At 40.3% G+C, this 17,245-nt stretch overlaps 2 protein-coding genes across 2 annotated transcripts in view; one reads left to right on the top strand and one right to left on the bottom strand.

Moving 5' to 3' along the window:
• The window catches only part of gabrb3 (gamma-aminobutyric acid type A receptor subunit beta3), a 511,154-nt gene that overhangs the window by 63,853 nt on the left and 430,056 nt on the right, over positions 1–17,245 (top strand). The window lies entirely within an intron of this gene.
• The window catches only part of gabra5 (gamma-aminobutyric acid type A receptor subunit alpha5), a 115,415-nt gene that overhangs the window by 96,498 nt on the left and 1,672 nt on the right, over positions 1–17,245 (bottom strand). Inside the window, exons 3-5 of the mRNA XM_048532664.2 lie at positions 16,173–16,294; positions 15,174–15,241; positions 14,868–15,088 (exon numbers count right to left, since the gene is read on the bottom strand). Coding sequence (XP_048388621.2) covers positions 14,868–15,088; positions 15,174–15,241; positions 16,173–16,294 — 411 coding nt within the window. The remainder of the gene's footprint in view (positions 1–14,867; positions 15,089–15,173; positions 15,242–16,172; positions 16,295–17,245) is intronic.

Below are 17,245 nucleotides of genomic sequence, written 5' to 3'. Positions count from 1 at the left end.
AAATGGTTTGAAAATGAATATTAGAGGTATGATTAGTAAGTTTGAAGATGACACCAAACTTGGTGGTGTATTGGACAGGTAAGCAGAGTGCAATGTGACGTGTTGCATTTTGGTAAGGCAGCACCATATCTGGTCAAGTAGCAAATGACATTGCATTTAAATCAACCTTTGAAAACTCAAAAAAAACACCCTCCAAAAACTGGGTTTGGCTTATACAGCTTCAAGCTCCTATCAGTCACCACACAGGGCCTATCTATGTGGGCATGTCTTAAACTGTTGTGCATCTTTGCAACCCAGCCCATGTTGCCTGCTTCATCCCTTGCACTCAGTTGCAAAGTACTGATAAGCAAAGTGTGCACTTTTTTGGATTAACAAAAATGGGGCTGACTACTAAAATAATGATATCACATCATGACCGAAGAAAGGGATTGACTTTTATACCAATTATCTACAAAAATATGTCCTGGAGCTGTGAAAATGACGTTGTTAGCTTTATATGAAAAAAAAGATAGAAAATAGAAGGACAAGTAGGCCATTTGGCCCTTTCAACCCCTTCTGCCATTCAATATGATCATGGAAGATCATCTTAGTCAGCATCCTCTTCTCACTTTCTTTCCATTATCTTTGATACTTTCAGCTCTAAGAGGTTTATCTTTTTTTCTTGAAAACATTCAATGTTTTGGCCTCAACTGCTTTCTGTGGCAGAAAATTCCACAGAGTCACCACTTGGGATGAGGAAACTTCTCTTAATCTCAGTCTTAAATGGCTAACTAGTATTCTTAAAATGTGTCGTCTTCACCGCCTGCTACACCTGCATACTTACTTGTGGCAACAAGGACCTAAGTCTGATTGCACCTCTTCCTCTCCCAATCAATTACCATTCAAATAATAATTTTCCATTCTGTTTTTGTTGACGAAGTGGATATTAGACATCATCTACCATGCATTTCCCTGCTCACTCAGCTTATCTACATCACACTGAGGCAGAGTAGCCCCCCTCATAGTTCACCCTCACAACCAGCTTTGTATCATCTGCAAACTTTGAGATATTATAGTTAGTTTCCTCTTCTAAATCATTAATATGTATCTATTGTGAACAGCTGGGTTCCAAGCTCTGATCCCTGTGGTATCCCCAATCACCTACTGCCACTTGAAAAAAGATCTATTTACTCTTAGATAATAAAATGTGAGGCTGGATGAACACAGCAGGCCAAGCAGCATCTCAGGAGCACGAAAGCTGACATTTCGGGCCTAGACCCTTCATCAGAGAACGTCAGCTTTTGTGCTCCTGAGATGCTGCTTGGCCTGCTGAGTTCATCCAGCCTCACATTTTATTATCTTGGATTCTCCAGCATCTGCAGTTCCCATTATCTCTCTCCATTTACTCTTACTGTTTAATTCCTGTCTACTCGCCAGTTATTTATCTATGTCAATACACTGCCTTAATCCCACATACTCAAATTTTACATACTAATCTCATTTATGGGACCTTATAGAAAGCCTTCTGAAAGTCTAAGTAAACCAAGTCCACTGGCTTTCTCTTATCAATTCTACCAGTTACATCCTTGAAAAATTTCAGTAGATTTGTCATGCATGTTTTCCCTTTTATATAGCCATGCTGACTTTGTCTGACCCTGTCAGTAGACCCCTCTAAGTACTTTGCGGTTAGATCACTTACATGGACTTCAGCATTTTCTTACTACCAATGTCAGGCAAACTGGTCTATAATCCCCTGTTTGTTCTCTACCTCTGTTTTTAAATAGGGTTGTGAAAATTAGGTACTTCTAATCTGTAAGAATTGTCCGAGAGTTTATAGAACCTTGAAAGATGACCACCAGTGCATCCACTAGATTATTTCCCCAACACCATTTCCCTACCAACATGATTTCCTTCAGTTACTCACTGTCACTAGATCCTATGTTCCCCAACATTTTCGGAGCATTATTTTGGTCCTCCATTATGGATACAAACCAAAGCATGTATTTAAATAGTCTACCACCTCTTTGTTTCCCATTATTACGTTCCTGTTTGTGATGTAAGGGACTTAAATTTGTCTTCGCTCTTTTTTCTCTTCACTTATTTTTAGAAACTTCTACATTCAGTTTGTACGATCCTCACAAGCTGACTCACATTCTCGATGTTCCCCCTCTTAATCAATCCCTTTGTCCTCCTTTGTCAAAATCTAAACTACTCCCCATCTTTAGAACATAGAACATAGAACATTACAGCACAGTACAGGCCCTTCGGCCCTCGATGTTGTGCCGACCTGTCATACCGATCTCAAGCCCATCAAACCTACACTATTCCATGTACGTCCATATGCTTGTCCAATGATGACTTAAATGTACCTAAAGTTGGCGAATCTACTACCATTGCAGGCAAAGCATTCCATTCCCTTACTACTCTGAGTAAAGAAACTACCTCTGACATCTGTCCTATATCTTTCACCCCTCAATTTAAAGCTATGCCCCCTCGTGCTCGCCGTCACCATCCTAGCAAAAACGCTCTCCCTATCTACCCTATCTAACCCTCTGATTATTTTATATGTTTCGATTAAGTCACCTCTCAACCTTCTTCTCTCTAATGAAAACAGCCTCAAGTCCCTCAGCCTTTCCTCGTAAGACCTTCCCTCCATACCAGGCAACATCCTAGTAAATCTCCTCTGCACCCTTTCCAAAGCTTCCACATCCTTCTTATAATGCGGTGACCAGAACTGTACACAATACTCAAAGCGTGGCCGCACCAGAGTTTTGTACAGCTTCACCATAACCTCTTGGTTCCGGAACTCAATCCCTCTATTAATAAAAGCTAAAACACTGTATGCCTTCTTAACAGCCCTGTCAACCTGGGTGGCAACTTTCAAGGATTTGTGTACATGGACACCGAGATCTCTCTGCTCATCTACACTGCTAAGAATCTTACCATTAGCCCTGTACTTTGCCTTCCGGTTACTCCTACCAAAGTGCATCACCTCACACTTGTCTGCATTAAACTCAATTTGCCACCTCTCAGCCCAGCTCTGCAGCTTATCTATGTCTGTCTGCAACCTACAGCATCCTTCGTCACTATCCACAACTCCACCAACCTTAGTGTCTTCTGCAAATTTACTAACCCATCCTTCTACGCCCTCATCCAGGTCATTTATAAAAATGACAAACAGCAGTGGACCCAACACCGACCCTTGCGGTACACCACTAGTAACTGGTCTCCAGGATGAACATTTCCCATCAACTACCACCCTCTGTCTTCTTTCAGCAAGCCAATTTCTGATCCAAACTGCTATATCTCCCACAATTCCATTCCTCCGCATTTTGTACAATAGCCTATTGTGGGGAACCTTATCGAACGCCTTGCTGAAATCCATATACACCACATCAACCGGTTTACTCTCAGCTACCTGTTTGGTCACCTTCTCAAAGAACTCAATAAGGTTTGTGAGGCATGACCTTCCCTTCACAAAACCGTGCTGACTACCCCTAATCAATTTATTCTTTTCTAGATGATTATAAATCCTATCCCTTATAACCTTTTCCAACACTTTACCAACAACTGAGGTAAGGCTCATTGGTCTATAATTACCAGGGTTGTCTCTCCTCCCCTTCTTGAACAGCTGAACCACATTTGCTATCCTCCAGTCATCTGGCACTATTCCTGTAGACAATGACAAGTTAAAGATCAATGCCAAAGGCTCGGCAATCTCCTCCCTGGCTTCCCAGAGGATCTGAGGATAAATCCAATCTGGCCCAGGAGACTTATCTATCTTCACCCTCTGAAGGATTTCTAATACCTCTTCCTTATGAACTTCCATCCCACCTAGTCTAGTAGCCTGTATCTCAGTATTCTCCTTGACAACATTGTCATTTTCTAGAGTGAATACTGTTGAAAAATATTCATTTAGCGCTTCCCCTATCTCCTCTGACTCCACACACAACTTACCACTACTATCCTTGATTGGGCTTAATCTTACTTTCGTCATTCTTTTATCCCTTAAATACCTATAGAAAGCCTTCGGGTTTACCCTAATCCTATCCGCCAACAACTTCTCATGTCTCCTCCTGGCTCTTCTGAGCTCTCTCTTTAGGTCTTTCCTGGCTACCTCGTAGCCCTCAAGTGCCCTAACTGAGCCTTCACATCTCATCCTAACATAAGCTGCCTTCTTCCTCTTGACCAGAGATTCCACCTCCTTCGTAAACCACGGCTCCCGCACTCTACAGCTTCCTCCCTGCCTGACAGGTACATACTTATCTTGGACACACAGGAGCTTTTCCTTGAATAAGCTCCACATTTCTAATGTGCCCATCCCCTGCAGTTTCCTTCCCCATCCTATGCTCCCTAAATCTTGCCTAATCTCATCGTAATTGCCTTTCCCCCTGCTATAACTCTTGCCCAGTGGTATACACCTATCCCTTTCCATCACTAAAGTAAACATAACAGAATTGTGATCGCTATCACCAAAGTGCTCACCTACTTCCAAATCTAACACCTGGCCAGGCTCATTACCCAGTACCAAATCTAATGTGGCTTTGCCCCTTCTTGGCCGATCTACATACTGTGTCAGGAAGCCCTCCTGCACACACTAGACAAAAACTAACCCATCTATAGTACTCGAACTATAGTGTTCCCTGTCAATATTTGGAAAGTTGAAGTCCCCCATGACAACTACCCTGTCTCTCTCACTCCTATCGAGAATCATCTTTGCTATCCTTTCCTCTACATCTCTGGAACTATTTGGAGGCCTATAGAAAACTCCCAACAGGATGATCTCTCCTTTCCTGTTTCTAACCTCAGCCCCTACTACCTCAGTTGATGAGTCACCAAACATCCTTTCTGCAACTGTAATACTTTAGTTCTGCAGCATCTTTTGTCCTTCCTTATATCAAATACTATCCATAATTTTTTTTGTTAGCCATGGCTGGGTCACCTCTCCCATTTTATTGCTGTACCAGATAGGAATAATTGTTGCGGTTCAGCCATGCACTCTTTAAATGCCTATCCATCTTTATCCCCTTCAGTAACACCTCCAGTTTATCATAGCCAGCTTGCACCTTATACCATTGTAGTTTCCTCATCAATTTAGATTTAGAAGCAACTCCATCTTAGTGAAGAATTATCTATATTATGTTCACTATTCCCCAAGGGGTCTCACATAGCCAGTGTGCCATTTATTCCTTTTTTACTACCCAATACCCAGTCCAGAATGGCCTGTTCTTTTATTTGTTCCTTAGTATACTGATTCAGAGAACCGTCCTATACACAATCCAGGAATTCTTCCTCGGCAGTGTTGTTACTGATCGGATTCTTCCAATCTATATGCAGATTAACGTCACTCACAATTACAGCTCTAGCTTTGTTGTTTGTATCTTTAATTTCCTGTTTAAAACCCTCTCTAACATTAGCACTACACTACTAGCATTTTCTGTTCCTTTTTGCATCTAAACCCTATCTATACAAATTCCATTTTACAGGAATTATGTATTAAGTTTGACCTTAACCCAAATATTACTGCATTTCCTTTTTTTTTCATCATATTCCCAAAAATTGAATATCTTTGATATTCGGTTACCATCCTTGGTCACCCTGTAGTCATGTCTCTGCAATCCCAACCATATCATACCATATTGTATTTGTTTGTCCAAGTAATTCATCCATTTTGTTGTGAATGCTTTGCATATTAAAGAACAAGGCCTTAAGGCTTGTCTTTTTAACGTTCTTAGTCCTGGCTTGACATATAGCATGATCAATGGTAATTCCAAACGCTTTCGATTAAAACACATATAAATAAAACAAAAGTACATCTCGGCTGTCCATGTTCTCCCCATTCCACCTTCTTTCATTTTTTAATACTTCTAATTAATATCCTACTGTTTCTATGATGTTGCAATGTTATTACGATTTAACCTATTTTATTACACTCAGTTCCCTGTGTCTATCTTGAACAAACCCATTAGTCTCCAATTGGCTTGATACCAACTTGGCAGACTTCCGAGTCTGAATATTAAGATAGCCAGGATTGTTGTTTCAAAATTGCTAAATGCTATTATTGTTGAAATTCTCTTGTGCGATGACTGCAGCCCAATCATGTCTGAAGAATATTCGTGGTAAACTCATGCTGGCTGATTTTTCTGTGCTGTATATTCTAGATGCTACAGTCTAAAACAAAATAGAAAGTTTCTTGCAGACCATGAGATATCCGCAATTCAGGTATCAAAAGAAAGCTATAATGGGATAGAATCTACACTGAGTTCTCCGATTGTTCTTGCAATGCAAGATCATGGATAAACACTGCACAAAAAACAAGGTTTTATGACTGTTTCTATGTTTCATGTGGTTTGTTAGCTCAGAGGGTGGCACATATAGTCATAGAGTTATACAGCACCGAGAGACCTTTCAGTCCAACTCGTTCGTGCCGGTCAGATATCCCAAATAAAACTAATCCCATTTGCCAGCTTTTGGTCCATATCCCTCTAAACCCTTTCCATTTATGTCCCCATCAAGATGTCTTTTAAATGTTTTAATTGCACTAGCCTCCACCGCTTCCTCTGGCAGCTCATTGCATACCCTCACCACCCTCTGTGTGAAAATGTTGCCTTTTAGGTCTCTTTTAAATCTTTCCCATCTCACTTTAAACCTATGCCCTCTAGTTTTGAACTCCCTTACCCGAGGGAAAAGACCTTGGCTATTCACTCTATCCAGGCCCCTCGTGATTTAATAAACCTCTATAAGGCCACCCCTCAGCCTGTGATGCTCCAGAGAAAATAACCCCAGACTATTCAGCCTCTCCCTATAGCTCAAAGCCTCCAGTCAAGGCAACATCCTTGTAAATCATTTGTGCATCCTTTCAAGTTTAACAACACCTTTCTCATAGCAGGGAGACCAGAATTGAATGCTGTGTTCTTTGGGTGGATTAAAACTTTGCTCTCAATAGATGGTTTGTCTCAGGAGAGAACAATTGCCAAATCTATCTTGAAGGAAAAGCAAAACAGGACACAACGTTTAACACTGTTGCAGGCAGTGCATTTCTTATGCAGCCTCCCTGTTTTCTTGTGATAGTTCCATTCTCCTAGTCTGCTATAACCTCAGGCAGGAACCAACATATGTGGCTTAAATTTCTCTTTGGCTGAAACAAAAGGAGCGTCTGCATTTTCAATTGTGCAACCCATTGACCAGCTGCAAAACCAGAATTCTTTAATTCACAACCATGTCATGCATGTTAACTTCAAACTCAATGTTTAAGAGAAATGCATATTTTGATTGGAAAAATGAAGCATGCATTTCCTTAAATGTCAATGCGGATGGTGCAAGAGTATTCTTTGCCTGTGAGTCACCTGAAGCCTCATAGAAAGTGCTCTTAGCATCCTAGTCCCATATAAATGAGGTTTAAGGCCCAGTATCAAATTGGCCATGTCCCCATGTGTTCTGATGCCATGACTGTTTTCAATGTTGGCGTGAAACAGCTTTGAGACAACTTTTTTTTTCTGTGTTCAACTCTTGCTTTCTGGTTGGTTTAATTTTCTTGGTTTACATTATTGCTGCTTATTTTGTTTATAGTTTGTTGATAGCCCATAAACTGTAGATCATCCAATCTCTGTCTGTGTCCTCACTCACACCAGGTCCCTTTCAAATAAAATTCACTGCTGAGTGGCAGAACCTCACGAGCTTAAGAAATATGTCCGAAACTGAAAGCAACTTCTGAATTGCAAGTCGGTAATGCATGTAATGCAAGAGCTAAATAGTCGCTTAAGAAAATGCACATTGGGTTTTTTTTTGCCAGTTTGCTGCTAATATTTTGTCCTTGCATTTTGTTAATTAATTACTTGCAACCGACTACCTCCAAGCAATCTTTAAGGTGACTATTTTCTTTTCTTGCAGCTTACATTTCTGTATGGGATGAAGCTATGCTGGCTGATTCAAGCATGCCAACATAATACATTTGTAATGAAGTCCATTGCTCTATTTTAATGGTGACGTTAACACATTTATTTTCAAGCCATTATGATGGCAGACAAAAGAGTTTTCAGATGAACATGTTAAATATTTATGCACTAAAAGCAAACAGTGCAATTTCACTGTGTATGCAATTTTTCCAGATCATGGGTTTTCCATTTTATCTTCTAAAAGTGGGTTGTTTAAAGACTGTTCCTCTGTATCACAAGAAGGCTTCCCTATGTCTTTCCCAGCTAACTTTTAACATTTTTTTCTGGAGATGTGGAGAGTCCTTGACACTGATCCGGCTCCCTCAGAGCCAGCTCTCAGAGTGAACTGGATGACTGACACTCATGTTCTTATCTGTCAGCCAGGGCTCCCTGATTGGACCAGCTTAACAGCCCCAATCAGGGAGCTGATATTCTTTGAGGTCCACCTTGCTGACATTGTTATAATCACTACAATTTCAAAGCCATTCTCCCCATGTTCTCCTCCCATACTATTTGGTTATTCTATCTTTTCTGGTATCCTTGCTTTCTAGGAGCTAGGCCACAGACTTCCATTGGACTGATTCCTGCTTAAGCAGAAAGTACTGCAGCATTTTCCAATTGCTGCTGCTCAATGGCTGACCAGGAATCTCTCCTGCTTTTAATACTGTCATGAGGTGCATTTCAAGGATTTACAGGCTGACAATACTTTACACTTTGGCCACTTTAGAAGCACATATTTAATGGTGCATAATACTGGAGTGGGATCCCAATACAGAGATTCTGATAACAGGTAGGAACACTACCATTGCACAGTAAGGCTCACTCAGTTACTCTGTATAAAAGAGAAAATGATGGAATTTGTACTGCAACTTTTGTAACCACAGACCATCCCAAAGTACTGCACAGGCAAGTCAGGGTGGATAGGAAGCAGCTGTTCCCTTTAGTGGAACAGTCAATGATAAAGCGACTCATATTAAAGTGAAAAGCAGGAGGATTAGAGCGGATATGAGGAACTTTGTTTTACCCAGAGGCTGGTAGGAATCTGAAATGTATTGTCTGGGAGGTTGGTTGAGGTAGAAAAACTCACACTTCTTACAAAGTACTTGGATGAGCATGTGAAATGTCATAACATTCAATGCTATGGACCAGTCCTAGTGTAGGCTTCAAGCAGATTTTGTCGGTGTGGACTCAAAGGGCAAAGGCCGTCTTCTGTACTGTAGGATTCTGTGATTCGATAAAGTGGTTTTAACGTGCAGCCATTTTTGTGACATGGCAATTTCAGGTGGTGCAGTTCTGTCTCTAGGCATAGTCACTCAGAACCCAAGGCTAAATGCCCCATGGCAGATGGTAAAATTGAAAAGTAACCATTGTCATGAAAATCCACTTGATTCACTAATGTTCTTTAGGGAAGAAAAACTACCATTCCTAGCTGATCTGGCCTACAGACAGACAGAAATGTGATTGATTCTTAACTGCCCGAGTAAAGAACCAAGGGCAATTAAAGATGGTCAACAAAAGCTGGTCTTGCCAGCAATACCCATATCCCCGACAGATAATTAAAGAATAATGCAACAGGCAGTTTGTGCAAAGCAAACTCCCTGAATCAGCAATTTGATATTGACTAATCTGTTGTTATTTATCATTTGTTTACGGAATGCTTGTGCCACTGGCTAGGCTAGTATTTATTGCCCATCCCTAATTGCCTTGGGGATAGATAAGCATATTGCTGTGGGTTTGGAGTCACATTTAGGCACATTCACATCCTTCCATGTAAGGATGGCAGATTTCCTCCATTAAAGGTTAGTAGTGAACTAGATGGGTTTTTGCAACAATTGACAATGGTTTCATGGGAATGGTTAGGCTAGCCTTTTTCCAAATTCCTGACTTTAATGGAATTCAAATTTCACCATCTGCCATCCTGACACCATGATTGATGCAAATCCCTTTTCCCCAGATTATTAGCTTGGGATTTGGATTACTACTTCAGTGGCATCACCACAACGCCACCTTTTCTATTTGTTTAATGGATAAATATTGGCCAGGCATGGGGGGCATCTTCCCGGCGCTTCTTTGTGCAAGTGCCATGCAATCTTTTATGGCAATGTGAGAGGGCAGCCGGGTTTTGATTTAATGTTGCACCAGAAGGTGGTTCTAGAAACTATGCCACATGCCCTCAGTAATGAAATGGAGCATTAGCTTTGAAGGTTATGATCAAGTCCTGAAGCTGGATTTGAACCCACACTTTCTGATTCAAAGGAAGTGTATTATCACTGAACCTACAGCTTACTGTGTCTAGTCCCTGCTATATCAGTGCTAGACCTGCAGCACATTTAATGTCTGAAAAATTTTATACACCAATAAGGAGTGTATTTTTATTACCATGAAACTTCCTCTTTCTCGCTCTCAGTTCTGATGCAAAGGAAGGTGACACTTGTAGAACTTGCTTGGAACTCAGTTGCTGTAAATAGACTGAGGTCATATTGAAATGCAGCTACAATGTGAAGATCACACCTGTACCAATGATAACAGGACCCCAGGGACCAACATGATCAGTAAGTTATATATAGTGAGATTCTACATATAAACCACCTTTAGCACTGACCATAATTCATTCTTTGACTTTGTGGCTTACTGCTTATTATCTGGATTGGCATAGGAAAAATAGATCACATATACTGAATCTTCATAATGTATTTTGTTTGTAATAGATGCAAAAACACAATTTAGCTATGTTAATTGAATAAGGAAGCAAAAATGTAATTTTAACAGCGCACTCTATTCATTAATGACTTATTTCTTCTGGGATGTTTCAAAATGGCTGTATTACAACACCAATTTGCACTTATATTAGAGCCTTGGCACAAAACTTTATAAACCAAAATTTGGCATCAACCCACATAAGAGGATATTAGGATAGTTGACTGAAAGCTTTGTCAAATATATATGTTTTAAGAAGAATTTTAAAGGAAGAAAATCAGCTGAAGAGCTGTCAGGAGGGAATATAGGAACTTACAGGCTCAAGTGCAGAAGGCAGAATTAAAAATGGATAAACAATGAAAAGAAAACAAAACTATCCAGAAACATATAAACTACACAATTTGTCGATAATTACTCATAAATATGAACTTTGTTTCAATATACAGACTGTCAAAATTGATTTTCTTATTGGCCATATTTTTGAAACAGCGAAAAATAGCCTAAGGTAGGACAATTTAAAATTTGAATGATCAAGTGGCCAACATTGGAGGAGCGCAGAAATCTAAGTGTTGTATGCCAAATGAAATTACTGAGACAAGGAGGAGTGACCCCACAGACAAATTGAGATAAAGGACGTAAATCTTAAAATGAACGACATGCGGGGTAATCTGTTACAAATATAGCCAACTTGACAATTTTGCCAGAATATAAGACCTCAGGACCTGAACTCTCTCTCCTTTCACACAACTTAGTCGAACACTGCTGCTTTTGGGACCAGATTAGCACTACAAATGACTCTTCCTTTGAATTTTTGATCCCCATGAAATTACTCACTGACTGCCATCCTCATGTCCTGCCCTGATGCACTTCTTGCCTCCACATTCCTGAATTTGAGGACAGGAAACCTGAATGTACCTCACGCTTGATTGACAGATTTTTGGATTGAACATTTCATGCAATATTTATTTGGTACTATGGGCTAACCATATTACCATGCTTCCATGCTTCCGATGACAACACTTGTCCAATATCTTGGGCATAGATAGGACTGTGGGATTTGGAACACATGCTGATTAAACATGATTTTAGGTGTGATGGAACAATTGCCAATTGCCTCCTGTTCCTGGTTCAAATATTTCCATATCCAGCTTTTTGTCTTGACTCCATATTGGTATGTAACTCCTTCAATGGTACTGTGCTTACAAGGCTTATCTCCTTTGTAAATATCTATTGTTCACTGTCCTGATCACTTAACTACATTTTCTTGGTTGATTCTTATAGTATAGTCTATGGTACTCAGCCTTCCCCTGTAAACTGCTGGTACCATCCTTTGTATAGAAAGATCCCAGCCTCCACCATGAAACTAATGCCTCTTACCCAATCATTCTACTCCGCAACACATCAGATCCTCTATCTCTGTTAATGGAGAGATCTAACCGTCTACTTTGGTAGATGGAAATAGAGCCAGGTATCATCAGGGTGCCGTACATCAATGAAAGGAAGATATTAAGAAGGTTAAAGTGTAGGGTTAGGAGAAAAAGTCACTTTCAGAACCATTCAGTTTTGCAAACTATTTCTTTAACATTCAGTCTTGGATGACCCTTTATATGTTTACAAGATCTAAATCATTTTCTTTAACTCCTTCCAAAGATCTACTCTTACCTTCAACTCTCCATTACCTCCCTGAACATCTGTTCCCCATTTAATCTTGGACTGGGTGTGAGAAGCTGGATACAATCCATCACATTTACTTCCCTCCATATCTACAGCATCATGCAGCTACTCCCTTTCCTCTCATAGATTGCTGCTAAAGCTGTTAGCTATGCTTTCCTTTCCCCATTTTCGTCCTGCCAAGTCCCTTCAAAGGTTACGGCCTTTCTGCCCAAATTTTGGCACCCATATTTTGCCCCACTGACCTATTACTCGAATCTTCAGTTGGGTCTTCCAACCTTTAGTATGCTGAATTCAAAACCTTTATTCTGTTTTCAAGTCCCCCACTCCACTGTATTTGTGCAACCTCCAAGAGCGCCTCGTTCCAACTATGAACATACAAACAAGGAACAAGTGTACCCAGCCCTTTGAGCTTGCTCCTCCATTCAATGGAATCATGGCTGATCTGATTTTAATGTTAATCCTACATTCCAGCATACCCCAATGAATAATTTGTCCCCTTGGCAATCAAGAGTCTATCTAGCTCTGCTTTGAAAAATTCATGAAGATTCAGCACCCATAGTGTTTGAGGAATGGCATTAACCATCTAAAAGAAAAAGAAATTTTATGGTCTTTGATCCTATAACTCTGGTTTACTATGTGTCCCCTTTCTTTTAGTCCATCTATAGAAAACTGGACATTTGGGGAGAACTCCCTCTTTGGCCCAGGAGTTAAATTCATGCCCAGGATATATAAACCAGATACTACAAGCTGTCAAACAAAGCTACAGCTACTGTTCAAGATGATGAACCAAGCCTGGTTTCTGTTGGAGATATAATGTATCTCACATTATCTCACAAATGCCTTTTTTGCCAATCAAGACTTTTGCAGCATAGTCACTTCTGTAAAGTATGAAACAATATAGTTAATTTGCACACAATAAGCTCCCACAGACAACTCTGTGAGAAGTAGCAAGGTCAATGTTGTAAAGTAAGAAATAACTCTGATCATTCATGCACAGAAAGCTTTCATAGACAAGTGTAATTAATATTGTATGGAGAGAAATAACCCTGTTAAATTGTACACAATAAGCTCCCACAGAGAGGTATGCAATAATAACCAGATAAGCTGTATTTATGATGCTGTTTTGGGGGTAACCATGGAATCTTCCATCTCCAGCTTTGAGGACAGAGTCTGAAATCATACGACACCGGGTTATAGTTTAAGAGGTTTATTTGAAAACTCAAGCCTTCGGACCCTCAGTCCTTCTTTGGGTGTTAGTGAGAGAGGTAGTATCAGACACAGAATTTATATGTAAAAGATCAAATGTTCGCACTGTTAATGAGATTGTACTAAACAAACCTAAGATGCTGTTGAATCTTTAATCAGTTAGAAGGTTTTAATTTATTAATATGTGTATGTAAATCCCCAAATTCTTTTCAAGTCAAGTTGAAAAGAATTTGGGGATTTACATACACATATTGATCAATTAAAATCTTCTAACTGATTGAAGATTCAACAGCATTTTTGGTTTGTTTAATACATCTTCATCAACGACATGTACCTTTGATCTTTTAGTTATAAATTCTTTGTCTGATACTACCTCCCTCACTAACACCCGAAGAAGGACTGAGGGTCCGAAAGCTTGAGTTTTCAAATAAACCTGGTGTGATTTCTGACCTTGTCCACCCCAGTCCAACACCGGCATCTCCACACCTTTGAGGACAAGTAGGATCTTGGTTAACACCATATCTGAAAGAGCATCTCTGACCATGCAGCACTGTCTCAGCACAGGACAAGGATTATTAAGGAATAGTATTTGTGTTGATAACACTCCTTTAAACTGCCCCTATTAAAAATATTCCAGAGATACTGGGTGAAATTTGAAACATATTGTGTCAAGGAACGTTTATTAAAAATGTGCAAGCAAGACATCTGGTGGTAACTAGTGGTTACAGCATCTGTTCGTTCAGAGACAAAGAAAAAGCAGGGTCTGAGAATAAACCCCAGAAAGGCAAACATCTCTGCCTTTGTATTGACAGAGCGAGTGTTAACATTCTTTTTTTAATTGCAGTGCCCTAGGAGCACTTGAAATCTAATTTGCAGTCTTGGGTAGCATTTTAAATCACTATTTCAAAATATAATCTGAAAGCATTAATTGCAAATACCTGAGCTAATTATTTAACAAAGGGCTAAATCGAATTTTACTTCCCACAATTAATCTTAGTTACTCTAGTGTTAATAATGCAGGATTTAAAAAAAACATGAAACCTGGATGGAAACAAGCCTTATTAAACCGTATTTAAATTACTTTGTCTGTGAGTAAATAAATAGTGATAACACAACCTATCAAATAGTAGTTCTTAACAGACTCAATGAGGGCTTCTGAAATTCATTACATTTATCCAATTTAATAAAAGATAATACATTTAAGATGATCTTTAACTGCATTATTGTAAAATGTTCATTTAAATATTACTATAAAAACAAATTAATGTAATCAGAAAGAAAAGAAATTTCATTCCTGGTGTATGTTGCTAAGACAATGATTTATATAAATCATTTGAGAACAGAAACCCACCAGTACTTTAAATATTGAGTAATTACCTCATGGTATAGAGCAAAGTACCATCCTCCACCAGCCGGAGTAACTTGTTAGGGGTGGTCATGTTGTGAGCTACGGATTTCTTGCCATTGTGAAAGAAGGTGTCTGGCGTCCAGATCTTACTGGCTAGCATGTTATTGAGAGACAGCAGCTGCATCGGTCCCTTAAACTTCAGGCGCTCATCCTTCCAGCTTTGGCGGAAGAATACGTCTATCGTATACTCCTGTCAGGGAGCAGCAGGCACTGGTTGAGATGGTGACTGTTGGAAATGTGAATCCAGATTTGTCGAAACATTTCTGATCACTTACCATTTCAGTGTCTGAGACTGGGCCAAAACTCGTAACGTAGATATCCGTTTTAACCTCCGTGATCCTTTCTGCAAAAAAAGAATCAAGGAAATAATCGGCCAACTCGTTCTATTTGTTAGCATTCGAATGCCATAAGATGCTCACCAGTATTTTAGGAGCATCTTTTTTCTAAGCACACTGGTGTCTCTTTTCTAACAGAAAAAAAACAATTAGCTCATGACCATAAGAATTAGGAGCAGAATTCAGCCCATCGAGTCTACCTCCCCACTCAATTAGTTCATGGCCGATCTACTAACCCTCAACTCCACTTTCCAAGCCCTCTTTCCTCACAAACCTTACTGACTGAAAATTTATCTATCTCAGCCTTGAATATGATGATTCGGCCTCAACAGACCTCTGTGGTGGAGAATTCCACAGATTGACTGCCCTCAAGGATTGAAACAAAATCCTCCTCATCTCTTGCGTTAAACCTGCGACGCCTTATTCCGAGATTATATCCTCTGGTTGGAGACCCACCAGCAAAGTGGAAACAAACTTTCTGCACCTACCTTGTCCAGTCCTCTAAGAAACTTGTATTTTTTTTTACTAAGGTGGCCTCTCATTCTTTCAAATGAATGTTGACCCTTCAGAAAGCAGGCCGCTCAATCTCCCAGTCTATTTGTTTGGGACACTTTTCCAATGTGTCCCTCGCTCTTGCTTTTCTCCACTCCAAGGCCCAGAAAGGTATTTTCAAGTATCTATTAACCCTTAGGAAGAATTCTACTTCCACCGCCCTTCTCGGCCCTTCAATTCTGACCAGCTGATCAATGGATCAGAACTCCTCACTCCCTCCTTCTCACATTGACTTCCGAGACAGTGATGTTTCTTTCTGCTCTAGTCTTTTCATGACCATTTGTTCTAATATGAGTGGCCTATGTATTTGGAGAGAAAGAGGAACAGCTAGACCGTTGGATTTGAGAACGACTAGCCCTGGGGAAAACGGCAGGCCCATGAACTCACCTCCTAGTCCTGGCCGCAGTCTGTTATCGTACCCGTCCAGCAGACCATCCAAGATTCGGGTGAAGATGGTGATATTATCATTGGTGTGTTGCTTCGGCGCTGGAGAGACGCTCTGGGACAAGCTGGGAAGCAGGTTTCATTTTACATGCAAAGGTTAAAATCGGTTTCGAAGCTTTATATTTCCTATTAACTTGATAAAGCATTTTAGCAGGGTACACGTACCCAATGGTATGACTCACTGCCCTAAGCGCGGACTCAGGCAGAAATGCTGCTGAACTAACTTCATGGAAACTGCACTCACCTCCCTGTCATTTGTAAAATCAACGTACATTCTCGCTTCAGAGCAGAAAGAGTTAACTTGGCCAGCATTCCAACAACCACCTCTTGGGTTTACTCCCGTTCCCTGGCTTTTATATAAATGATTTGGATGTGAATTCAGGAGGTGTGGTTAGTAAGTTTGCAGATGACACCAAAACTGGAGGTGTAAGCAAAGAAGGTTACCTCAGAGTACCACGGTGGGCCAATGCGCCCGGTGTGGCAGATAGAATTTAATTTAGATAAATGTGAGGTGCTGCATTTTGGAAAGGCAAATCAGGGCTGGAGTTATATACTTAATGGCGAGGTGCTAGGGAATATTGCTGAACAAAGAGACCTTGGAGTGCAGTTTCGTACAATAGCTTGAAAGTAGAGTCCTATGTGGATAGGATAGCGAAGGCGGCATTTGGTCTGTTCGCCTTTATTGGTCAGTGCATTGAGTATAGGAGTTAGGTCATGTTATGGCTACACTGGACATTGGTTAGGCCACTTTTGGAATACTGTGTGCAATTCTGGTCTCCCTGCTGTAGGAAGGATGTTGTGAAACTTGAAAGGCCTCCAGAAAAGAATTACAAGGATGTTGTCAGGGATGGAGGGTCTCAGCTATAGGGAGAGGCTGAATAAGCTGGGGCTATTTTCCCTGGAGGGTCGGAGGTTGAGGGCATTCCTGTTGTTAGACTAAAAGGGCTTCACAATCATGTAGCGCCCCTTTAATGTGCATGGTATTAATGAGTATCACAGTAATTGAAGTATTTTGG

This window comes from Stegostoma tigrinum, chromosome 6 (assembly GCF_030684315.1).
Source record: "Stegostoma tigrinum isolate sSteTig4 chromosome 6, sSteTig4.hap1, whole genome shotgun sequence".
Classification (NCBI taxonomy): Eukaryota; Metazoa; Chordata; class Chondrichthyes; order Orectolobiformes; family Stegostomatidae; genus Stegostoma; species Stegostoma tigrinum.
Note: the sequence above shows the minus strand (reverse complement) of the source record. Positions and strands in the feature narration are given on the sequence as shown.